Source organism: Capra hircus, chromosome 14 (assembly GCF_001704415.2).
Source record: "Capra hircus breed San Clemente chromosome 14, ASM170441v1, whole genome shotgun sequence".
In the NCBI taxonomy this organism is placed as follows: domain Eukaryota; kingdom Metazoa; phylum Chordata; class Mammalia; order Artiodactyla; family Bovidae; genus Capra; species Capra hircus.
Genome location: NC_030821.1, coordinates 90183449 through 90209880, shown reverse-complemented (window position 1 = coordinate 90209880; position 26432 = coordinate 90183449). Strand labels below are relative to the sequence as shown.

General features: G+C 39.1%; 1 protein-coding gene across 1 annotated transcript in view; it reads left to right on the top strand.

The window, feature by feature from the left end:
• LMBRD1 (LMBR1 domain containing 1) overlaps positions 1 to 26432 on the top strand; it is a 143759-nt gene that overhangs the window by 81280 nt on the left and 36047 nt on the right. Inside the window, exons 8-9 of the mRNA XM_018058813.1 lie at positions 8949 to 9074; positions 17304 to 17456. Coding sequence (XP_017914302.1) covers positions 8949 to 9074; positions 17304 to 17456 — 279 coding nt within the window. The remainder of the gene's footprint in view (positions 1 to 8948; positions 9075 to 17303; positions 17457 to 26432) is intronic.

The following is a 26432-nucleotide window of genomic DNA, read 5'->3' as shown; positions in this document are numbered from 1 at the left end:
TCTCTAGTATAAAGAATCTAATCTTATACTCTCAGTCTTGTCTTCAGTCTCTCTGGGAATGGTATGATATGAATTATAATAGCCTGACTAACTTGTATACAGAGAGCTTTTTCAGTTTTTTTGCTCAAATTATAGAGGAAAAGCTGGTAAAAATGCTTCTTGCATGCATCCCCCAAAAAAGCTGTGCAGGAAGCTTTAAACTGTATAGAACCTTTTTCAGATTAATGAAGTTGCAAAGATGGAAAATACTGGTTATAAAGAAAACATTTTGAGGATTGTTCCAATGTCTTCCTTGAAACATAAATGGGCTATTAGATAGCAGAATCTAGTTTTGTTAGATAATCATTCAAGTGTCATAATGTGTAATAAAAGAAGTCTGAAATATGTGTATTTTAGTATCTTTCAGGTGCTTATTTGAGTACTCAGTTTTCTTATTCATTGCCATATTTGCTTTTTCATGTTTACTACACAAGGAAGATATCAGTGGGTAATTAACCTCCCTTCTGACACAATATATATACAGCAGGAGAATTGTCTTTTAGAAAACATTCACAAGTTAATAACATAATAGGGTTAGACCTGGACTCTATTTGCTGATCTGTGACTGATCTGTTACGCTGATCATGGGTTTGCCTTTTACCCTTTGTGGGTCAATGTCTTCCCCATTAGATGAGAATAAAAAATGATCTCTTAAGGATTTTTGAAGGTCCACGTCAAATGATACTTTTTGTAAAATGCTTTGAAAACTGTAGGGAAATGAGGATGCAGCAGTCAGTGAAAGATGAGTCAAGAGAAATGATCAGAAAAAGAGGAAACCAACAAGCGGGATGTTCGTCAGGAACCAAGAAGGCTCTGCGACTTTCCCTGACTGCTCCAGTTCCATGAGTGTTGGTTGGAGAGGCAGGACTGCTTGGGGACGAAGATCTTTCTGTTTCCCATCGGGGGCAGCAGCCACAGGACCACATTGTCCTGTGTGAGTTTCCTGAGTCCTGACCCTCACAGGGACATGTGAAGAGCACCCAGCGGGACTGTCACAGAGCAGGGACCTCAGGGTGCAGGGGAGCTGAATCTTTCCAATGGCCCGAAGATGTGCCTGCCCTTGCTTCAGAGGAAAATACTGTCTTTGTCTCCCAGGCCCCTTGCTGCACAAACATTCTTGAAAAGATTGTGCAGGAAAAAAAGGGCAATGAGTGCCTGGTTTGCAAGATGTGCAGAAGTGAGAGACCCACGGAGAATTGTTTTCCGACAGTCAAGAGGCGGATGCTGTGAAGATACAGCATGCAGATGGCAGTGAGGGCTGGAAGTAGCTTCTCTGATCTGAGCAGAGATTGGATTGAGGTGGATGCACAGAGCTGTGCGGGGAGGGCAGTGCAGGCTCCTGGGGAGGGCAGTGCAGGCTCCTGGGGAGGGCACCGGGCTGTGCTCTGATTGGAGCAGGAGGTGCGGCCAGCCCAACAGGTGCAGTTGGAGAAGGCGGTGAGTGCCCAGGGAGATGGCCAGAGGGCAGCTCTGCGCGCCCTGTGGGCTGTGCCTAGGATTTTGGATTTTATTCCGACTGAGATGAGAAGCCACTGAAAGTTTCTAAATGGAAAAGTAATAGATTCTAACTAACATTGTGGATTTGAGAGTTGGACTGTGAAGAAAGCTGAGTGCTGAAAAATTGATGCTTTTGAACTGTGGTGTTGGAGAAGACTCTTGAGAGTCCCTTGGACTGCAAGGAGATCCAACCAGTCCATTCTGAAGGAGATCAGCCCTGGGATTTCTTTGGAAGGAATGATGCTAAAGCTGAAGCTCTAGTGCTTTGGCCACCTCATGCAAAGAGTTGACTATTGGAAAAGACTGTGATGCTGGGAGGGATTGGGGGCAGGAGGAAAAGGGGACGACAGAGGATGAGATGGCTGGATGGCATCACTGACTCGATGGACGTGAGTTTGAGTGAACTCTGGGAGTTGGTGATGGTCAGGGAGGCCTGGCGTGCTGCATGCGATTCATGGGTTGCAAAGAGTTGGACACAACTGGGTGACTGAACTGAACTGAACGTGGTAACAATGTTGCTTTGGTTGGTCTGAATTAAGCTGTGGAACTGATGAATGGAAGTGGGGAAAATATGGGAAATGATTAAAACTCTTTGAAAGAGAGCTTCCCTACAGGAACAATATTATTGTTAAGGTAAATATTTCAAACTCATATATTTTATATTGAAATGGATACTGAAAATTATGTATGCCATCAAATCAGGTATAAGGATCATACTGGCTTGGTTAAGATATACTTGTGCGTGTGTACTGAGTCGTTTCAGTCATATCTGACTCCTTGCGACCCCATGGACTATAGCGTGCCAGGCTCCTCTGTCCATGGGATTTTCCAGCACTGGAAGTGGGTTACCATTTCCTTCTCCAGGGGATCTGCTTGACCCATAGATTGATTTGTGTCTCCTGCATTGCAGGGCAATTCTTGACTGCTGCACCTCTAGGGAAGCCCTTGCCTCTGAGTACAAGAAATTAATTATTAAAGGTAAAATCATGTCTGTTCTAGAATCTGTAGCCATTAGTATTGAAACTACAGAAGCTTTTGTAGTATATATGTCAGTTGAGTGTGAATTTCTTAGGTACACATTGTTTAGTTCAGATACTAGTTGATTATTTAAATTTTACCAAGATAATATCCACTGTACCACATTTAAAGGAATAGCCAAATAATTGGGCACTCAATTTTAGAAGAACGTCAGACGACATGTTATCTTATGTAGTGTTTTCAACATAAATTGAAAGAGAATCTGCTACTTTTTAAATTAAAAAAAAAAAAACCTCTAGGCACAATTATTTATGCAGACATTTTAATTTTTTGGTGCCACCAAGTGGGGAAATGTTGAATAATGCTGTTTTCATATAAAATGTATCATACGGACCACTGAAATGCCTATAAATGCAGAGACTACTGAACTTTTTATTATGTACACGCATGCTAAGTCCTTTAAGTTGTATCTGACTCTTTGTGACCCAGTAATATGTAGCCCACCATAGGCTCCTGTGTCCATGGGATTCTTCAAGAAAGAATACTGGAGTGAGTTGCCATGGCCCCCACCCCCAGGGGATCTTCCTGAGCCAGGGATCGAACCTGCGTCTCGTCCATCTCCTGCATTGGTAGGCGGGCTCTTTACCATTGTGCCACCTAGAAAGCCCTTGTAATTATGTAGACTTACCAGTAAAAAAATAAAAAAATAAAAAAATAAACATGTCTTCAAGGAGTTTATGAATTATGTATATACATATGTGTATATATATATATATTTATCCTAAATGTGCTGTGCTTAGTTGCTCAGTCGTGTCCGACCCTTTTACAACCCTATGGACTGTCGTCCACCAGGCTCCTCTGTCCATGGGATTCTCTAGGCAAGAATACTGAAGTGAGTTGCCATTTCCTCCTCCAGGGGATCTTCCTGATTCAGGGATCGAACTTGTGTCTCTTGTGTCTTGTGCTTTGGCAGGTGGGTTCTTTACCACTAGCACCACCTGTGTAAATTTACTATAAATGAAACTAACGGATTAAAGACAATAGTGTTGTTGTGGAGTCGCTAAGTCATGTCTGACTCTTTTTGTGCCACCATGGGCTATTAGACTTCCAGGCTCCTCTGTCCATGGGATTTTCCAGGCAAGAATACTGGAGAAAATGAGAGTGATAAGTTAAGGATTTTAACATAGAACTAAAGCAGTGGTTCTCAGTAACCTTTGAAGACAGAACTATGCTTTAAATGTTCAGTTGTTCAGCCTTCCTGTGGCAGCGTGCCTTTCTGGCCTGATTGTGCGATGCGCCTCTCTTGTGTGCCCCCTGATGGCTCAGTTGGTGCCACTGTAAGGGAAAGGTCCCTGCCATGCTGTCTCATCATTTATGATGTTTGTTTTATATCAGTGACAGAAGTGTTTCAGCCTTACATGCTTAAAAAATCAGATCAATCATCTTCATGCAAAATAAGGCAAATATACGTGAAATAAGTTGTAAAGATATTCCTAAAACTTCACTTTGGAACATGTCTTCTCAGTCACTTTTTTGGGTTGACTGTTCATGTCCATGTTTCACTATAGAATGTCTTTTATGCTATCAAGAGAATTGATGAGATAGCTTTTCTTGAGTTCTCAGCTTGTCTCTTGGAATGTCTTTGAAGCTGCTGACACACCCACTGTGTAAATTTAAGCTGTTTTTGTTTCGTTATTGTTTCTTCCCTTGTAACCTGAGGAGCAAAATACAAAAATGTCTTCTACTTCGGGTACCTTCCTTTCTTAAGCTTAGAAAGCCTCTGACTATCGCATTGCGAGGAAATGTGGAATCATAATTGTTCCAGTAAAGTTTGGCTTCACTGCTTGCTCTTTTGTTCTGTGTTTCCTTACACATGAACTTTTTCCTTTAATGTCAAGTCAGAGTACTGTCTTATAAGACATTGTAAGTGGCAGTTTAACTCAGTAGTTGTACCATAAATGCATGTAACTCTACTAGAGAAGTAATTATAATGTAACCAGCTATGACCAAATTTGTGAATATCTGGATAATGACCACTGTGCCACGACTTCTGCCTTGCCTGTGTTCATAAAATGCATTCAAATTTCACTGGTGTTAAATGTGAGGAAAAAAATACATACACACACACACACACACAGCTTTCCTGGTGGCTCAGTTGGTAAAGAATGCCTGTAATGCAAGAGACCACCTGCAGTGCAGGAGACCCTGGTTTGATCCTTGGGTTGGGAAGGTCCCCTGGAGAAGGCAGTGGCAACCCACTCCAGTATGCTTACCTGGGAAATACCATGGACAGAAGAGCCTGGAGGACTGTAGTCCATGGGGTCGCAGGAGTTGAACACGACTTAGCAACTGAACTACCAACTACATATACACACACACACATACATACATGTATTTTAGAATCATGTGAACATTTAGACTGGAAATCTTTACTGAATAATGTTCAGTTGTTTCACTAGTTTCAGCATCCGTGTCCTTGAATAATAGGTTTCATAAATATATTCAGGACATGTGTTCAGTTTATAGGCAATGCTTGGCATTGTCTCTAAAAGGTAGAGAGAGAGATGGCGGGGAAAACGTGTTTTCATGGGGCAAGAGCATATTAGAAATGTTTTAGTTTGTATATGTTCTTTCAAAACATTTGAGTTTTAAAATACAGATGGTGGTTTATTTTTGGAAATTGAAACAAATGATATTAGAGGCAAGTATGGCTGACCTGGAAGTATTTTAAGTGATACAATCTCTTTAGCCTTGTTGATTTTCTGGTATTTCACTAGAGGGCAGTAGTAAGCAATGAAAGTTTTGTGTTTCTGAAAAACGATAGTCTTCGTACAAGTTTTTCAAAGAAATCTTAGGTTAAAATCAAAAGATTGTTGTTTAAGGATCTTAAAGTTGTAATGAATAAATACTTTGTATAATGTGTTATGTCATCTATCATAATCTAAATATTATAGTTAAATTTCCTGACAGTCACTGAAACTTAAGCATGTAATCCAGAAACAAGCTAGGTAACCAAAACAGTAATTGCTCTCTTTTACTTGTTCTCTTCAGACAGTAATTCCAAAAAAGATGTTGTATTCTGGCCTTATGTTACCACAGGGTGTTGTGAAGGACATACATTTTTTCCCCAAAATTTTTGCATTACTCTATTTATGTAAGCTATAGGAATTCAATTTAACTCTTCTAAAAAATGTATAAGTTCCATGTAAGGAAGAGTTCATGTGAATAAAGAACTCTTAAAAAAATTTTTTTTGGTTAAGTATTATTTTCTTAGAGAAGTTATTTTATATTTGCTCTTGGAATAAAGGTAGGAAAAAGAAAAACAGACCTAGTCCTTACTTATCAAACAGTCTTCTGCAGTTGTTACTCGTTTGGCTGAGAAATCTGTCTTGCCAGGAACTTGCTGCATGAGCATGATTCTGATAAGTTACAAGTTTGGCAGGCCTAGTGATAAAACAGGTGTGCGGAGCAATAATGTTCATGTCCAGTGTTCTGCAGTATAATTGAATTATAAGCAAGGCACATTTACAAATCAAGGAACGTTTCTCAGATGTGGTGCGATTAAGCTGAGACCTGAAGGGCATTGGACTTAGCTAGTGAAGTGAGGTGAGCAGGGAGGCATTTTGCTAAGGCACTGCAGGTTCTGCATGTGGCCCCGGGGCAGAGCTGAAGGTGGAAGCTGCAGCGATGAGGAGCTGTGAACATTTAGAGGCATGAGGACGGGGTGGGAGGCCTGGGTCATGAAGAGCTTTTGCAGGCCAGGATTAGATGCTGATCATTCTTGCACTGGACAGAATTGGAAAACTGCTTCTTCAGATAGTCACTCATGAAATTTGGATGCATATAAAAACAGGTGGATGGAATAGCATCACTCTGGCCGGAGTGACAGCTAACCTCTCGTCTCCCTGCCCTCTTACCTGCTCTGTTGATTCTGATGGCCCCAACCCAGAACCCCAGGAACTCCCACCGGCACAAATACCCTTATTGGTCCTGAAGAGTCTCAGTGGATGTTAGCTAGGGGAATGTCACAGTCTAACTTGAGTGTGAGAGATTGCTTCAGAAACAGTCTGGAAGATGGGTTTTTAGTGAGGGAGACCAGCAAACTGGTTAGGAAAATTTAGATTACTTTGTGTTTGACAGTAAACTCTAAGTAGGGGCCATGTTTTAAATACTGAGTGGGTACAGATTCCTTAGGAAATAGTATTGAGTTCTGAGGTTAGTATATTTAGAGACCCAGATCAAGGTCAAACAGAATAGCAAGCATTGGGATAAAATAAGCCTCGTTTGAAACTGATTGGCAAGACAGAGAAATATAGCTGGGCATAAACTGGGTTTTTTTGCTTTGGCAGTTGGTTATGAATAGCAGTATGGACTTGTGATAAAATGGTATGTGAGACTAAGAATGACTGAATGATCATCATGTAATACTCATCAAAGTCTTAAAGTTATTTACTTTTTTCAATAATGTTTAAAAGATGTGGAGCTACTAGGAGAGCAGGAATAGGACAGTCCTGTAAGGGAATGGTAACAATCTCTGTGGACTACACTCAAGGAGATCAAACCAGTCAATCCTAAAGGAAATCAATCCTGAATATTCACTGGCAGGACTGATGCTGAAGCTCCAGTACTTTGGCCACCTGATGACTCATTGGAAAAGACCCTGCTGCTGGGAAAGATTTGAAGGCAGGAGGAGACGGGGACGACAGAGGATGAGATGGTTGTGTGGCATCTCTGACTCAGTGGACATGAGTTTGAACAAGCTCTGGGAGATGGTGAAGGACAGGGAGGCCTGGCGTGCTGCAGTCCATGGGGTCGCAGAGAATTGGACACGACTGGGTGACTACAACATCAGCAGCAATCTCTGGGCACCTTGTTTTCCATAGACTTTTTTCTTTACACTTTCAGTGTTTTGAGGATATAAAATTTACTGTTAAAAATGATTTAAACCTTATTATGTATTTCCTTTTTATATTTTACCAAGGTCATTAGGAGTATAAACTTGACGAGAATTTAATTAGAAGAAAATTATTCTACTCTGTCTAAATTATTATTTTTTTTGAACACAAACAGAACCTTTCCCCAACCTCTCCTTTTTGTTTTTCTTGTTTTTGGCTGATGTGGAAATTGTGAGAACATTAATTTATGTTTTAACAGTATTTAAAATGCAAGTTTTAAGTATTTCTCCTTTAGAAAATGCAAGAATTTGCATATTGGGTAATAATTTCAGCTAGTTAATTATCTAAATACAGCAAGCTATAGAGTTGCTCTTACTTGATAGAACTGGTGATTTCTGAATTCCTTTTAATCATATTCTTTGTTTGCATTCTCCCTTAATTAAAAAAGAACCTTCATATGTCAGAATTTATGGTTTCATACATGAATTGTGATTTAATCAGCGTCTAAAGGAGAATATCAGTGAGAATATCAAAATCATTCAAAATGACACTAAACATATTTGAAATCATCCTGGGAGTTGAAAACCAGGTAGCAGAGCGTGGGAGATCTGCCGGGTCACTCAGGACATTTTAGAGTTTGGGGTTAAGCCTAAGAAGTAGTAGCATTGATCACTTCTGCCCACATTCATTATTTAAAGTCAGTCTCATGACCCTGCCTAACATGACCCCGCTGGCTAATTTTGTGTCAACTTTAGAGCCTGTTGCTGCAATGAGTGAATGATCATCGTTGCAGCAAGGAGATGATGGTTGTCAGTTTTGCTTCTAAGTATTTAAGGTCAATAATGATTTTGAATAATGGTCACATGGCATTTGCTATTAAGTGTTTCTAATAGTTACAATAAAACTTCACATTTGGGACTGGCTAGTAGAGAACTGGGTAGTATAAAATAATTTCTTAATGCTGATTAAAATTTTAAAATTTCTTATAGGAATTAAAATACTTAGCAAAAAGATTATAAATATTTAGAACTTACAAATAAACTACATACAGATCATTTGTATGCTAATCAAATAAAATGTATATTAAAATATATTTTACTGAGAGTTTACTACATTTACTGGGATAAAATTGGTTCTTTTTTCCACAGAAAATAATTTTGTAAATTGTTATTACTGATTTAGACTATCTTAACCCCTGAATAGCCTGCAATCATGATTTGTTACTTTGATAAAGTATTACATTTGCATTAATTTTGTAACTTGTCCTTTGAGAAATAGCTATTATCTATTCTGGGAGTAGTTAGCATTACAGTATAATATACACAGTATAACTCTGTGTAACTAAATGTGTAATAAACAGGAGAATCGTGAGACCACATAGTCACGGTTCACTCCCATTTACTCTGTTCTTCAGTGACTGTGCCCCTCACAACTGCTTACTCTTTATTACTTCAAGGGACATTTATTTTACCTGAAAATTGTGTATTAATATATTTAAAATAGTATTGCTAACGTTAGTCTTTCTTTTGTTTCTTTCAGGCCTATGGCATGTCGGCATTACCTTTAAATCTGATTAAAGGCACACGAAGCGCTGCTTATGAGCGTCTGGAAAACACTGAAGACATTGAAGAAGTAGAGCAGCACATCCAGACAATCAAATCAAAGGTGAGTTGGTATTTTATTGCCGTTGAGGGTCATAAAAGTACTTGGTCTTTGAGCTGCTTTCTGTTGTTACTTAGACATTGGTGAGCCTATATTTTGATACTGTTTGAATTTTTGTGCAACATATCCTTAAAGAAGCATATCTTTAAAAAACTACTTTCTATAAAATGTAGGACACTGACAGTTTGAGAATTATTATCTGTGTAACAACTGAAACAGAAGTTCCACTTACATATGGCCGTTACTTTGCTAGTTCCCAGGTATGCTGATGCCATATGCAATGTCAGAGTGCACTGTCTCACTTATGTTCAGGTTTTATGTACTAGTTTTCCTTCCTCTATCACCTTCAAGTAAGACATAAATCTTATTTATAGAACATAGGAAAAAATGGAGTTTCCTAAATTATTCTGTTAAACTATGATAATCCCGATATAGAAACCAGATGGTAACACGACACACAAAAAAGAAAACTGTTTATGTGACTGGTCTCTCTTATGAAAGTAGAGGCAAATAATTCAATATAAGTAAAAACATGAGCAATTCAAAAATGATGCTGTAGTAAGGAAATATTTCATAATTGTCAGATTAGGTTTATCCCAGGAATGCAAAGGTGATATGTTAGAAAATAAAGTAGTTTAATATATTGAGAATAAATGAGAAATATAAACATCTTAATAGATGCTAATGAGTCTTTATTTAGAGTCAATTTGTAGTTAACTATGTTTAGAGAAGAGTCTTACCAAATTGGAAGAGAAGAAACTATTTGGCAATGGAAGCCCCCATGAGCTTGGTGCCTAATGAGGAAAGGAACGTTTTTGTTAAAGGCACATATAGGACAGTAGAGTCTGTCCTGTTCTGGAGGTCTTGGTCAGATAAGAAATGTGGGAGGAAGAGGGGAGAAAAGGGAAGTAACTTGTGTTATTTGAAGATCTTATCTACCAAAAAAATCTAAAAGAATCAACTGAAAAACTAATAGAACTAATAAAAGTTCATCGAGGTGCCCGTTCATATGTACAAAATCATTAACCAGGTGGAGGATGTAATAGAAAATGATCTCATTCACAGGAACTGTGAACTATAAAATAATAAGAAATGTCAGAATCTTCCTAGTGAAAATTATAAAATTTATTAAAATAATGTAATAGAAGACTGAAATAAATGAAGAACTTCTTCAGTTCCTAATTGGGAAGATTCAATAATGTAGAGGTGAGAGTTTTTCATAAGTTTAGGTGGAAATTCAGTATCATGTATAAAAGATAAAAAAATGAAAGTTTCATAAACCTCCTACCACATAATAAAACAGATTCAGAATTTAAATCAAATACATTTAGGTAACATTAGGAGAAAATAAAAGTAAAATTGTAATTTGTTGTGTGGAGGAATTTTCTAAACAAGGCTCAGAACTCAAGTGCAAATTAAGAATTTATTGAGTTTTAAATTTTTTATTTTTTCAAATTTATGTACCCTAAAAAGTGGCACCAAAAGGAATTTAAGAACTAACAGTATTTTGAGAGGAAATAATCTGCAATATAGGTGATATACTGAGCATCTGTAAGTCAAGAAGAAGAAGGGACAAGCAATACATAGAAATAATGAACAAAAGACCTAAATAGACAGTATACTGAAGGAGAAATTGCTCAGTGAAAATATAAAATGATCTTTCAGCTCATTAGTAATGAAGTTCACTATGATCCCACTTTGCATGGATTGTGAGGAGTTTTCCAGAACATGGACCTTTCAGTGCTAAAATGAAAGTCCAAGATGACTGAAAATTAAAGTACCTCAGTATTTTTTTTTTTTTAATCCTTTGAAAGTCTTAAAAAGTTTACCTTTGTCAGGTGAGAATATGGGGATAGGCATGCTGTTTGTGGGAATATAAAATACACAGATTCCTAAAGAAAATTGAATGTTGTCACATGTGCCCAAACACATAACATGTACCTCTTAATAGTTACAAGTTTAATGTAACCGTTTGCACCAGTTTGTGGATCCCAGCATTGCGGTAGTGAAGGGACTTGCACATGTAGGGCCACCCAAGATGGACATGTCACAGTGTAGAGTTCTGACAGTGTGGTCCACTGGAGGGAGAAATGGCAAACCATTCCTATATTCTTGCCTGGAGAACCCCATGGACAGTGTGAAAAGGTGAAAAAATAAGACACTGGAAGATGAACCCCCCAGATTGGAAGATGTCCAATATGCTATTGGGGAATAGTGGAGAGCAACTGTGCATAGCTCCAAAACGAATGAACTGGCTGGGCCAAAGTGGAAATGATGCTTAGTTGTGGATGTGTCTGGTGTTGAAAGTAAAGTCTGATACTGTGAAGAGCAATATTGCATAGAAACCTGGAATGTTAGGTCTGTGAATCAAGGTAAATTGGATGTGGTGAAGCAGAAGATGGCAAAATTGAACATGGACATCTTAGGAATCAGTGAACTAAAATGGACTGGAATGGGTGAATTTAACTCAGATGACCATTATATCTACTACTGTGGGCAAGAATCCCGTAGAAGAAATAGAGTAGCCTTCATAGTCAATAAAAGAGTCCAAGATTCAGTACTTGGGTGAAATCTCAGAAACGACAGAATGATTTCAGTTATTTTCCAAGGCAAACCATTTGATATCACAGTAATCCAAGTCTATGCCCCACCCCCTTGAAGCTGAAGAAGCTGAAGTTGACTGATTTCTATGAAGACCTACAACACCTTCTAGAACTAACACCTAAGGAAGATATCATTTTCATCTTTGGGAACTGGAATTCAAAAGTAAAAAGTCAAGAGATACCTGGAATAACAGGCAAATCTGGCCTTGGAGTACAAAATGAAGCAGGGCAAAGGCCAACAGAGTTTTGTCAAGAGAACATGCTGGTCATAGCAAACATGGGTTTCCAACAACTGAAGAGATGACTCTACACATGAACCTCACCAGAACGTCAGTACTGAAATCAGACTGATTATGTTCTCTGAAGCCAAAGATGGCTAGAAGCTCTATACAGTCAGCAGAAACAAGACATGGAGCTGACTGTGGCTCAGATCATGAGCTACTTATGCAAAATTCAGGCTTAAGTTGAAGAAATTAGGGAAGACCACTAGGCCATTCAGATATGACCTCAGTCAAATCCCTTATGATTAAACAGTGGAGGAAATGATGGATTCAAGGGGTTAGATCTGGTAGACAGAGTACCTGAAGAACTATGGACAGAGATTCATAACACTGCACAGGAGGAAGGAAGCAAAACTATCCCAAAGAAAAAGAAATTCAAGAAGACAAAGTGGTTGTCTGAGGGAGCGCTACAAATAGCTGAGAAAAGAGAAGCGAAAGGAGAAAGGAAAAGGTAAACCCAGCTGAATGCAGAGTTCCAGAGAGTAGCAAGGAGAGATAAGGAGGTCTTAAACGAACAGTGAAAAACGATAGAGGAAAACAACAGAATGGGAAAGACTAGAGATGCCTTCAGGAAAACTGAAGATATCAGGGAACATTTCAAGCAAGGATGGGCATGATAAAGGACATAAACAGTAAGGGCCTAACAGAAGCAGAAGAGATTAAGAAGTGGTGGCAAGAATACACCTAAGAACTGTACTAAAATGGTCTTAATGACCTAGATAACCACAGTGGTGTGGTCACTCACCTAACATCAGACATCTTAGAGTGTGAAGTCAAGTGGGTCTTAGGGTGCATTACTATGAACAGAGCTAGTGGAGATGATGGAATCCCAACTGAGCTATTTCAAATCCTAAAAGATGATGCTGTTAAAGTGCTGCACTCAATCTGCCAGCAAATTTGGAAAACTCAGCAGTGGCCACAGAACTGGAAAAGGTCAATTTTCATTCCAGTCCCGAAGAAGGGCAATGCCAAAGTATGTTCAAACTATCACACAATTGGTCTCATTTCACATGCTAGCGAAGTAATGCTCAAAATCCTTTAAGCTAGGTTTCCACAGTACATGAAGTCTGTAACTTCCAGGTATACAAACTGGTTTTAGAAAAGGCAGAGGAACCAGAGATCTAATTGCCAACATTGATTGGATCACAGAGAAAGTAAGGGAATTCCAGAAATACATCTACTTCTGCTTCATTGACTACACTAAAGCCTTTGACTGTGTGGATCACAACAAACCTAGAAAATTCTTAAAGAGATGGGAATACCAGACCATGTTACAAACTGCTCTCTGAGAAGCCAGTATGTAGCTCAAAAAAAAAAAAAACAAAAACAAAAACAGAACTGGACATGGAACAACTGACTGGTTCAACATTGGAAAAGGGATCCATCAAGGCTGTATATTGTCACCCTGCTTATTTAACTTATATTCAGAGTACATTATGCAAATACCAGGCTGGATGAATCACAAGCCAGAATCAAGATTGCTGGAAGAAATATGAACAACCTCAGATATGTAGATAATACCACTCCTGGCAGAAAGCGAAGAGGAACTAAAGAGCCTGTTGATGAAGGTGAAAGAGGAGAGTGAAAAAGTTGGCTTGAAACTAAAAAAATTAAGATCCTGGCACCTGGTCCCATCACTTCATGGGAAATAGAAGGGAAAATGTGGAAGCAGTAATAGATTTTATTTTCTCAGGCTCCAAAATCATTGTAGATGGTGACTACAGCCATGAAATTAAGAGGCTTGCTTCTTGGAAGGAAAGCTATGACAAACCTAGAAAGCATATTTAAGAAGCAGAGACATCACTTTGCCAACAGAGGTCCATATAGTCAAAATTATGATTTACCAGTAGTTGTGTATGCATTTGAGAGTTGGACCATAAGAAGGCTAAACGCTGAAGAATTGATGCTTTCAATCTGTGGTACTGGAGAAGACTTTTGAGAGTCCAAAGGACTCTGCAAGGAGATGAACCCAGTCAATCCTAAAGGAGATTAGTGCTGAATATTCATTGGAAGGACTGATGCTGAAGCTGAAGCTCCAATACTTTGGCCACCTGATGCAAAGATCTGACTCATTGGGGAAAAAGTCTGATGCTGGGAAAGATTGAAGGCAACAGGAGAAGGGGGCAACAGAGAATAAGATGATTAGAGAGCATCACTGACTCAGTGGACATGACTTTGAGCAAACTCTGGGAGATGGTGGAGCACAAAGGAACAACAGTTTATACCCTGGAACCTATCTTCCTGGATTGTATGTCTGCATTTATACCCAATGAATAAGTATATTCGTGTCTTTGCCCCTTCATAAAAGACAATAATGTAAATGTTCAAAAATAAGGTATTTGTCGAATCTAAATATCATGGTGTGATGTGCTGTGTAACAATGAAAAGCAATCAGGCAGCTTTATATAGCTTAGAGAACATATCAAATTTAACATCTTCAGTCTAAATTCTGGCTCTTCTGACCATGCATTTAATATCTGTGGGCCTTATTTTCCTCATCTAAATCTATGACCAACCTAGACAAAATATTAAAAAGCAGAAACATTACTTTGCTGACTAAGGTCTGTCTAGTCAGAGCTATGGTTTTTCCAGTAGTCATGTATGGATTTGAGAGTTGGACTATAAAGAAAGCTGAATGCTGAAGAATTGATGCTTTTGAACTGTGGTGTTGGAGAAGACTCTTGAGAGTTCCTTGGACTGCAAGGAGGTCCATCCAGTCCATCCTAAAGGAAATCAACCCTGAATATTCATTGGAAGGACTGATGCTAAAGTTGAAACTCCCAATACTTTGGAAACCTAATGTGAAGAACTGACTCCTTAGAAAAGACCTTGATACTGGGAAAGATTAAAGGCAGGGGTAGAAGGGTATGACAGAGGATGAGATGGTTGGATGGCATCACTGACTTGATGCACATGAGTTTGAGCAAGCTCTGAGAGTTGGTGATGGGCAGGGAAGCCTGGCGTGCTGCAGTCCATGGGGTCATAAAGAGTCAGTCAGATACAACTGAGTGACTGAACTGACTGAATAAATGAATAAATTACTATTACCGCCTCAAAGTTTTATTCTGAAGATTTGAGGAGAATAAACAAAAAAGAACAGATCACTTTAGGCACAGGAAATGTTAGCTGTTATGTAAAACAGCAGTATGTTTGCATAGAGGGACACGTGTATATACATAGAATTTTGTGTCAGGTGTTGTTGATCTATGTTAGTTTCTGTGACAGTGGTAACCTCAAAAGAGGGAGCGGTCACTGGTGGACCGTGGGAAGGGAAGCTTTTTTGCCTATAAAGAATGTAGCTATATTTTTTTCCCCAAAGGAAATAATTGGTTGACAGCTAGGTGCCTTTCGTGGTGTGTGTTTGAGCACATTTCTTCCCACAGTGGTTTATGCTGTTCGCACAACAGAGCGGGCTCCATCCCTCACTCAAACAGGCAGATAAGTTGAGCTTGTTTTTCAGTGGATCCTTAAATCAGTTTACTAAAAAATATTTTTCCCTGAACTAGCGAAAGCCAGCAGTGAAGTAAATCTACCTTGTTGGTGTCATTTTGATATTAGAATGGCAGTTGTGAGAAAAATTGTGAAGTACCACATGATTGAAGCGTGGTGGCCTGGATCTGTCTTGTGGAGGGAAGTGTTTTATTTCTCTAGTCTTCAGAAAACACCCTTCTGTAAGGTTCCTTTGAGGATGCACTTTGATAGTAAGCAGTGTACTTGACTTAAAGCAGTAAAGATAGTTAAATATAGTCTCATGTAATTCCCTGTAATTCCATGTAATTCCCTGGTGGCTTAGCCAGTAAAGAATCTGCCTGTAATGCAAGAAAGCTGGATGTGATCCCTGGGTCAGGAAGCTCCCCTGGAGAAGGGAATGACAACCCACTCCAGTATTCTTGCCTGGAGAATCCCATGGACAGAGGAGCCTGATGGGCTACAGTCCATGGCTTGCAAAGAGTCAGACATGACTGAGCAACTAACGCTTTCCACTTTCCATGCAGAGCATGGTTTCTGGACCAGTAGCGTCAGGACCTCCTGGGAATTTGGTAGAAAAGCAAAGGCCTTACCCAAGACCTAAGTGAGTCAGATTCTCTTGGGATGGGATCTAGAAACCTGTGCTTAATGAAATGTCCTCTTGATTGTTAGGTGTGTTGAAGTCTGGGAAACAGCATAGTAAGGAAGAGGTGTCTGGTTCCAGAAGCGCTTGGCAGTGCCTCTGTGTGGAGATCATTGTGACCATGTGCACCTCTTGGTGAAGGGCTATCTGGGCACTGTCTGCATGTGTCTATTATTTCACATGACTGTGTTCCACGCTGTGTCACAGACCACTGTGTGCTGTCTCTCCCAACATCCTGTTCGAATCTTGAAAGGACTTTAACATTCTAATTATCTAATGTTTTTAGGTAGTCCACTGGTTAGGACTTTGTGCTTTTACTGCTGAGGACAAGGATTCCATCCCTGATCAGGAAACTAAGACCCCACATGCCGTATGGTGCCACCCCAAATTTAAAAGTAATAAAAATGTCCCATGTAAACATTTTCTTGGTCCTTCCAATAAAAGCAAATGTACATTTCACCTTCTTAGTAGTTAGCAGTTGTTTAGTTATTGTGGTTTATTACTGTACCTGGTTGAAGGCACTCCGGGGCAGGGGGAGTTCGCAAGGGAACGTGTCCCAGAGATACCACAGAAAGGTACTGCTCACGGTTACAGTAAATACCATATGAAAGCACAGGGGAATTATCTTTCGGACAGGTCAGCCAAAGGCAACCTGACTCTTTCGCAGATGTACTTGGGGAGTAAGAAAGTGCCAGTTCTTAGCAACTGTTATAAAATCTTATGCTCAGCACATCTTAATCCTGCATCCCCCTGCTGGTGTTTGAGTCAGAGACTGAGGAGCATCAGCCCAGGTAAACACTGGAACACACCCTCCTGACCAAGGGGAGGAGGAACATAGGGCTGGGTATGTGAAGGGATGGGATGAGGAATTTGGAGGTGAAGGAGAGTAATCAAGCAGAGAACATAAAGTGCCTCATAAAAGGGGTGTTTTAAAAAAATATTATGTCTCTACATAACTTTACCATATTGAGTATTTGGAAAATAGGGATCAAGAAAAGTTCAGCATTAAATGTGCACGCGTTCTCATCACATTTTGACACTGACCTTGGTTCAGAGACGTGTATTCTCACATAGAAGTTATTGGGTTTTGCTTTTTTCCTTCAGTTTGTAAATTTGCCTCAGGAGTCAAGTCCAACCTAAAAAAGTTTTTGTTGTCTGAATCTGCTAAATCTGATGTGTGTACTCTATTAAGACCTTAATGGTAAAAAACTGTTTTATTTTGATCTGTTATTTGCAGAGCAAAGATGGTCGACCTTTGCCGGCAAGGGATAGACGCGCCTTAAAACAACTTGAAGAAAGGTTACGAACACTTCGGAAAAGAGAGAGGCACTTAGAATTCATTGAAAATAGCTGGTGGACAAAATTCTGTGGTGCTCTGCGTCCCCTGAAGGTAAATGGAGTTTTACAGAATTATGCTGTCACTCTTCCAAGTTTATGTGGCACTCAATCTCTCAGAGAGACTGAGTTCTTGTGGAAGCATTGTAGTGTGGCGCCTAGAGCATGGGTTTTAGAGTTAAAATCATCTGGTTTTAAATCGCAGCTCTGGTGCCTGGCAGTTTGGGTAAGGTGCATAACCTCTCTGAGCTTTATTTACTCATGTGTAATGTAAGTGCTAGAGGCTTGAAGAAACTTAAAATATAGGTAAGTAATGTAGTATGCTTCTAGTTTTACAACTTTGTACTTTTCTGTAGGAGATCTGGGACCCATATTAGAACTTTTTCAATCAGATAGATTTCAGTATTCAAATTGAAAATTTCAACAGAATATGCTTCATTGTCTGGTGGCATGTTTCTGAAAATATGTACAAGGTATTAAGATGAAAAACCATTAATTTCCCTTTTTTTGAAACCATCATTTGCTAGCCTTAAATTCTTCAGACTGTGGTCTTCCTCTCATAATTCAAAAGGAAATGGGGAAATTACCTGACTGCTTACCCTAAAAAGCTCCTTTTCTAAAACAGTTCTTCAAAAACATAATCAGTTAGATCTACTGTGTATCACTTTAAAACTGTTCTTTAGAATCAGTTTCTTTTTAAAGACTTAACCCTAGTCTCCTTCCCCAAAGTGATTGTTTTCATACCACCAAAGGTATAAAGAAACTGTGCCCACCCTTAACTTAATTTTAAATTGTTAATATATTAGCTGCTTTATAGATATTTATAACCTGGTCACTAACATTAGCTGCCTTGTTTTAAATGCTCTGTGCCATTTCACTGTACCTGTGTTTAGAGGGACTTCCAAAGCTTTATAAAGTGTGCAGAGTGATTTCACCAAATGCAGGCTGTGGATAGAGAAGATCCACATCACTGCATAAAGCTGGGTGTCCTCCCAGGCCCATCGCATCGGGCCCCAAACAGTCACTGATGTCCTTCTGTCACTGAGGTTAACTTTCACATGTTCTGTGGAATCGTGGAAGGTACAGACTTTGTCTGGCCTTGGCTCAGCTCAGTGCTTCTGAGGCTCACCCGTGTTACCGCATTTCTTTTCAGCGGTTCATTCTGTTTTCTTGCTGAGTACCGTTCTGCTGTGTCTGTTTCACAGCTTGTTTACTCATTCACCTGCTAATGGGGATTCAAGTTGTTTCCAGTTTGAGGCTGTTATGATTATATGCTGATGTGAACATTTGTGTACAAATCTTTATGTAGACGTTTACGCATTCCTTCATTTTTCATTTTGTTCTTTTGAATCTTTTGTTTTATATTGGGGGTTAGCAGATTAACAGTGTTGTGATGGCTTCAGGTTAACAGTGAAGAGACTTATTTTTCTTTTTGTTTGTACCTCACTTTTTCTAGTTTTTTAAAAAATCTATTTTTACCTGGGGGAAATTGCCTTACAATATTGTGTTTGTTCCTGCCATACAAAGACGCAAATTAGCCATGGAACTCAAGGAAGAAAATTAGTTTTGAGTTGAAGAGTCTTACAGAAATAAGCATTTAATTAGAATAAGTTAATGGGTCCTTAAAATAGTGTTTATATACAATACTGAGCACATTTCTAACCATACAGTCTTCATTACTCACTTGATTAAACTTGCCCTCTGACAGATGCACATTCTTCTAGTGTATACAACTAGTTGGCCTAGATAACCTAAAGCTCCTGATGCACCTCTTGTTATATTTATACCTCTTATATTCATATAGAAAGTTGTAAATTCATATCCATAGTTGTATCACTTATCTTTTCAGGCTTTTTTGTGGTAAAACATGTATAACATATAATACACCATTTAAACTATTTGTTGATGGGCATCACATTCACAGTGTTGTACAATCCTCACCACTGCCCGTTTCCAGAACCTTCATCATCTCTAATAGAACACTCAACAGTAACTCTCCATTCCTCACCTCCACCCCACCCCCATCCCCCTGAAACCATACATCTCAGATTGGGGCTTGAACCCACTGTCTTTTAACTGAGATCACACACCTGGTCTCAGGACTTAATGAAATTCAGGTTCTTGATGTCTCATAGCAGAAAGAATTGAGTGAGAGACAAAGTGATAGGTAAGAAGTGGATTTATTTAGAGAGGTACACATTCCATAAACAGAATTCAGTCTGTCTTAAAAGCTGAGAACGGTGCTGGGAGAAATATACTCCTCAGACAGTGTGGGGCGTCTCAGAAGGTGAGAGGCCCTGAAATATGGAGTGGGTGGTTTTTATGGGCTGAGTAATTTCATAGGTTAATGAGTGGGAGGATTATTCTAACCATCTTGGAAGGTGCGGGAATTTCCAGGAGTTGAGCCACCACCCACTTGTTGACCTTTTATAGAATTGTCATGGCATTTGTGGGGTGTCGTTTAGCTGATGTATTACAATGAGCATATAATGAGGCTTCAGGTCTACTGGAAGTCGAATCTTCTGCCCTCTCAGACCTAGTTGGGTCTGACCAGGTTATGTTGTATCCAACACTCTGACTTCCTTTAAAGATGGTACCCTTTAAAGGTTGTACTCCTTCCCTCCTGATTCATCTGCCCAGCTCACATCCCCTAATGACCTCTATCCTGCTTTCTGTCTCTCTGAATTTCCTATTGTAGGTACCTTATGTAAGTGAATTATATATCCTTTTATGTCTGGTTTATTTGACGTTACATAATTTCTTCAAAGTTCATTCATGTTTTTGATGTATTGAAATTTCATTCCTTTTTACGGTTGAATAATATTAATTTTGTTTTTCCATCCATCATTTTGTTTATCCATCCATCAGTTGGTAGACATTGAGTTTTTTCCAACTTTTGGTTATTGTGAATGGTGCTTTCAAGGTAATTGGTGTACAAAAACCTGTTTGAGTCCCTGCTTTCAGTTCTTTTGAGTATATATCTTGAAATGCAATTGCTAGATCTTGATCAGTTCTGGTATAACTTTTTGAAGAACCTGCTATTTTCCACAGTGACTGCACCTGCAATGCCCACCAGCAATGCACAAAGGTTCTAATTTATCCATATCATTGTCAACACTTATTTTCCTTTGTTTTGATAATAACCAACCTTATGCATGTGAAGTTATATCTCATTATGGTTTTCATTTGCATTTCATTTGACTAGTGACATAGAGCATCTTTTCATTAGACTGTTGGCTTTGTATATTTACTTTGGAGAAATGCTTATTCAAGTTTCATTTTTAATATTCTGAATGTTACTCATCAGATACATGATTTGTAAATATTCTCCTATTCTTGGCGTGTGTTTTCACTCTGTTGATAGTGTCTTTTGATACACAGATTTTTAATTTTGATGATATCTGATGCATTTTTTTCTTTTGTTACCTGTGTTTTATGTCATATCCAAAAAATAATTACCAGATGCAATGCCATGAAGATTTTTTTCCTTAGAGTTTAATAATTTTAGCTCTTACATTTAGATCTTTGATCTATTTTGAGGTATTTGTATATGGTGAAGGGTAGTAGTCTAATTTCATTTTTTTTTCATGAGGATGTCTTCTTCCCAGCATCATGCTTTGAAAAGACTGTTCTTTCCCCTTTCAGTGACCTTGGCCCCCTTGTCAAAGATCATTTGAGCATATGTGTGAGCATTCATTTCTGGAGTCTTTTCCATTGGCTATATGTCTGTCTTTATGCCAGTACCATACTGTTTGGTTGCTGTGGCTTTGTAGTAAATTTTGAAATAGAGAAGCGTGAGTCCTGTAACTTTGTTGTTCTTTTTCAAGATTGTTTTGACTGTTTGGGCTTCCTTGAAATTCATATGAATTTTAGGATGACTTTTTCTGTTTCTGCAAAAAGACAAAAAAAAAAGGTCATTATGATTTTGGTAGGGATTGCATTGTATCTGTAGAACACTTTCAGTAGTATTGTCATTTTTAATGTATTAAGTCATATTACACCATAAATATTGGCCGACTTTACATTTGTTTATGTCTCATTAAATTTCTCTCAGCAGTGTTTTGTTGTGGGGAAGAAAGAAACGTTTTTCTACCTTTCTCAATTCTTCTCTCTGGTCTAAGAATTAAATTGACATGAGACAGGTTAACAGGAGAATTTCAAACAAAAATTTGATAACATGTATACACTGGAGAGACTCAGAACTGAATAACTTCTTAGTCTTAGGAACTAGACAGCACTTCAGCAGTATGCTTGGGGACTATTTTAAACAAGAAAATTGCCTACAGAAAGTACAAAAATGCAAAGAATGTAGCAGTAAATAGTCCACTTACAGGATACTTGTTTGTAGTAAGAGAGTTGAAACAAGAAAGCAGAGTATTGCCTGGTTCACACTCAGCTCAGAATGTGAGCATCGGGAACTTAGAATTTTTACCTCTTTGTATGTATCTGCGAGGCAGTGCAGTAGTAAAGAATCTGCCTGCTGATGCAGGAGATGCAGGTTCGAGCCCTCTGTCAGGAAGATCCCCTGGAGTAAGAAATGGCTAATCACTCCAACATTCTCACCTGAAAAATTCAATGGACAGAAGTAGTCTGTTGGGCTACAATCCGTGGGGTCACAAAGAGTCAGACATAACTGAGAGACTGAGCATGCATGCACAGTGTATCTTCACAAGACCGCTAAGGGCCGTGTGTATTGATTTTAAGGCCATAAATAAATTTTAGTGAACAGTAGGTTTGTAAATGCAGAATCCACAATGAGAATCAGCTATAAGAAAAACAACAACAAAAGACCTCCCAAATCCAGCAAGTTTTCTCTCCAGCTCTTACTACAAAACTTTGTGTTACACAAAGACAATCTGGGAAACTTTTGGTAGAGAGAAGAGGAAATTTGGAGATGAGCTTGTGATTGATCTTAAACCCCCAATCTTAGGTGAAATAAGCCAATCATTAAAAGACAAATACTGTATAATTCAACTTTTAAGAGGTACCTGGAAAACTCTGGTGATTTTCCAAAGGTCGGGGGCCAGGAAGTCTAGGGAGTTCTTTAATGGGTGCAGAGTTTCAGTTTTGCAAAATGAAAAGAGATTGGTTTGCAGAACAGTGTGAGTTAATTTAACACAACTAAACTGTACACTTAAAAATGTTTGAGATGGTAAATTTTATGTTATTTGTATTTTACTGCTATTTAAGAAGCAAGAAAACAGAAACGACAAAAAATCAGATAGAAATAGAGTTTAACTCAGGGCAAAATGGGAGGAAAATACACTTAATTTTAGAAATGAAAACAAATTTACAGTGTGTCCAAAAGAGAAAAGGATCAAATAAAATTCAGGAAGAGGGGGCATTTGAAGAAAGGCAGAAGGATAACCAAGAGAAGGAAAATAAGATGAAATAAAAAAATCCAAAAACGAGCATTGAAATGGAAGAGAAAGAAAAACTTACATATGTGTAGGTTTCCATGCAGTGGCAAAACAAAACAAATTAGCCGAATATTTAAAGGTATAATACCCCCCCCCAAAAAAACCTAAAATAAATGGACATGAATCCACATGTCATGAATATTCTATATCATGAATAGACAGGAAATAGCCACTTTGTACCTGGGAAAATTTATGTGCAATTTCCTGGTAAAACCTACTTCAGATTTAAAGAAATCCTTAAGATTTCCAAGCAAAAGGATCAGCTCACAAGGGCAACATTATTAGACTTAGACTTCTCAAGAAACATACAAAGCTAGGCAGGAATGGAAGAACATTAAAAAAATAAAATCTCAATGAAAATGTATGAACTAACTGGAGAAAAAAAAAACGCACAATTTGTGAGGAGCTGCTCACAAGAGGTGAGGGAAAGTCAGTATTGTATATGATTTTAGTGAAGGGATGCATGCAGTCAGGCACACATGTTGGCAGAAGGTTATTGGCCAGTTATGAGGAGCAGAAGTCAGCATTAATGATTTTAATGCTAGATCTGAAGAGATGTAAGATTCAAGCTCATACAGTTGTCTCCTGAAAATACCTAACTCCCTGAGGGCCTGTTCTGCCCATTTTCCTGGATCATAGAGTGCCTCACTCCTGGTCTCCACCGTGAAGCCTTCTCAGGGGGTGTCGAAGGTAGGCAGCTGCAGTGGTTTGTGACTTAGTCCTTGCAGAGACTGATGGCAAGTGCCCACTTTTAGTTGGCAGAACCAAGGAATTTGTATTTAGCCAAAATATCCTTTAGAAAAACAGTTTTTAAACATTTGAGAACTCAGGGGATTCTGTACTGATGAGCTCTTGTTGAGAAATCCCCAGTTGCCAAGTTCTGGCCTATTAAGAGGTACGAAAGTAAACATCAGCAAAAGGACTATGGTGAACATTTAGTATTGTGTGAAGAGAAGGTGTGGGCTGGGGCAGAGAGTGAAGCACAAACATGTGTGCTGAGGAATAGAAATAATTAAGAAGGGAGACAAAGAAAATAGAATTTCTCATAGATTACTGTGTAGGCAGTAGGTAGGAGTTGAACACATAAGAACCGATATGTGTTCTTTACTAAACCAATACATTGTTTAATAAAGGAGTGGATAAGAACATGGGGGCTAGGAGCATTGGAAAATTCAAGTACACGAACAAAAATATAAACTTTCTTAACACAAAAGGACTAAAAATCCAGGAGCAAGGAATTCATATTAGCTGGAGAAAGAAACACAGGAAATACATACATAGTTATCAAACGAGATATTTTCTAAACTAAATGTGTTAGTCACATTAATAAGTGTGAATGGGACTTCCGTCTGGTCCAGTGGTTAAGACTGTGCTCCCAATGCAGGCAGCACAGGTCTGATAACTAGTCAGGGAACCAGCTCCCACATGCCACAGCTGACGACTTCATGTGCCGTACCCAAGATCAAAGATCTGAGTGCTGCAACAAAGACCTGGCACAGCTGGATGAATAAAGACAGAGAGCCTCCGTGGCAAGAGTTGGAAAGAGTGGTCAAGTGTGAGAGAGAGACACTCATAACTGAGCTGCCATTACTGACTTGACAATGGAGGGAACGTGAAGAGGGATGCACACAGCCTCGGGGACTGAGAGGCTCCCAGCTGATGGCCAGCAAAGAGGTGAAGGTCTCAGCCCTTACCCTCAAGGAGTTTGCTTCTGTTCCTCAGACTTGATCATCTCAATCGATTCATCTTCAAGTTTAATGATTCTTTTCTCCTGATCGGTCAGATCTGCTGAACTTTCCATTTTGTTTTCTAGTGAGCTGTTTGTTTCAATTACTGCATTTTTCATCTTGAGAAATCCTATCTCTTTGTTGATATTCTGTATTCAGTGAGATATTGCTTTCAATTTGTCTTAGTTCTTAAGAAACGCTTTTCTTTAGTTCTTTCAGTTAAGTGCAGTCACTCAGTTGTGTCTGACTCTTTGTGACGCCATGGACTGCAGCACACCAGGCCTCCCTGTCTATCACCAACTCCTGGAGTTTACTCAAACTCATGTCCGTTAAGCTGGTGATGCCATCTAACCATCTCATCCTCTGTCGTCCCCTTCTCCTACCTTCGATCTTTCTCATCATCAGGGTCTTTCCAAATGAGTCCAATCTTCTCATCAGGTGGCCAGAGTTTCTGAGTTTCAGCTTCAACATCAGTCCTTCCAATGAATATTCAGGACTGATTTCCTTTAGGATGGACTGGTTGGATCTCCTTGCAGTCCAAGGAACTCTCAAGAGTCTTCTCCAGTACTACAGTTCAAAAGCATCAATTCTGTGGTGCTCAGCTTTCTTTATAGTCTAACTCTCGCATCCATACATGACTGCTAGAAAAACCATATCCTTGACTGGACGGACCTTAGTCAGCAAAGTAAAGTCTCTGCTTTTGAGTATACTATCTAGGTTGGTCATAACTTTTCTTCCAAGGAGTAAGCATCTTTTAATTTCATGGCTGCAGTCAACATCTGCAGTGATTTTGGAGCCCCCCCCCCAAATAAAATCTGCCACTGTTTCCATTGTTTCCCCATCTGTTTGCCATGAAGTGATGGGACCGGATGACATGATACTACTAGTTTTCTGAATGTTGAGTTTTAAGCCAACTTTTTCACTCTCTTCTTTAACTTTCATCATGAGGCACTTTTGTTCTTCTTCACTTTCTGCCATAAGGGTGTTTTTCTGGAACTCTCTTGCTTTTTCAATGATCCAGCGGATGTTGGCAATTTGATCTCTGGTTCCTCTGCCTTTTCTAAATCCAGCTGGAACAGCTGGAAGTTCACGGTCCACGTATTGTTGAAGCCTGGCTTGGCAAATTTTGAGCATTGCTTTACTAGTGTATGAGATGAGTGCAATTGTGCGGTATTTTGAGCATTCTTTGGCATTGCCTTTCTTTGGGATTGGAATGAAAACTGACCTTTTCCAGTCCTGTGGCCACTGCTGAGTTTTCCAAATTTGCTGGCATATTGAGTGCAGCACTTTCACAGCATCATCTTTCAGGATTTGAAATAGCTCAACTGGAATCTATCACCTCCACTAGCTTTGTCCGTAGTGATGTTTTCTAAGGCCCACTTGACTTCACATTCCAGGATGTCTGGCTCTAGGTGAGTGATCACACCCTCATGATTCTCTCGGTCGTGAAGATCTTTTTTTTGTACAGTTCTTCTGTGTATTCTTGCCACCTCTTCTTAATATCTTCTGCTTCTGTTAGGTCCCTACCATTTCTGTCCTTTAGTGAGCCCATCTTCGCATGAAATGTTCCCTTGGTATCTCTAATTTTCTTGAAGAAATCTCTAGTCTTTCCCAATCTGTTGTTTTCCTCTATTTCTTTGCGCTGATCTCTGAGGAAGGCTTTCTTATCTCTCCTTGTTATTCTTTGGAACTCTGCATTCAAATGGGTATATCTTTCCTTTTCTCCTTTGCTTTTTGCTTCTCTTCTTTTCACAGCTATTTGTAAGGCCTCTTCAGACAGCCATTTTGCTTTTTTGCATTTCTTTTTCTTAGGGGGATGGTCTTGCTGCCTGTCTCTCGTACAGGGTCATGAACCTCTGCCCATAGTTCATCAGGCACTCTATC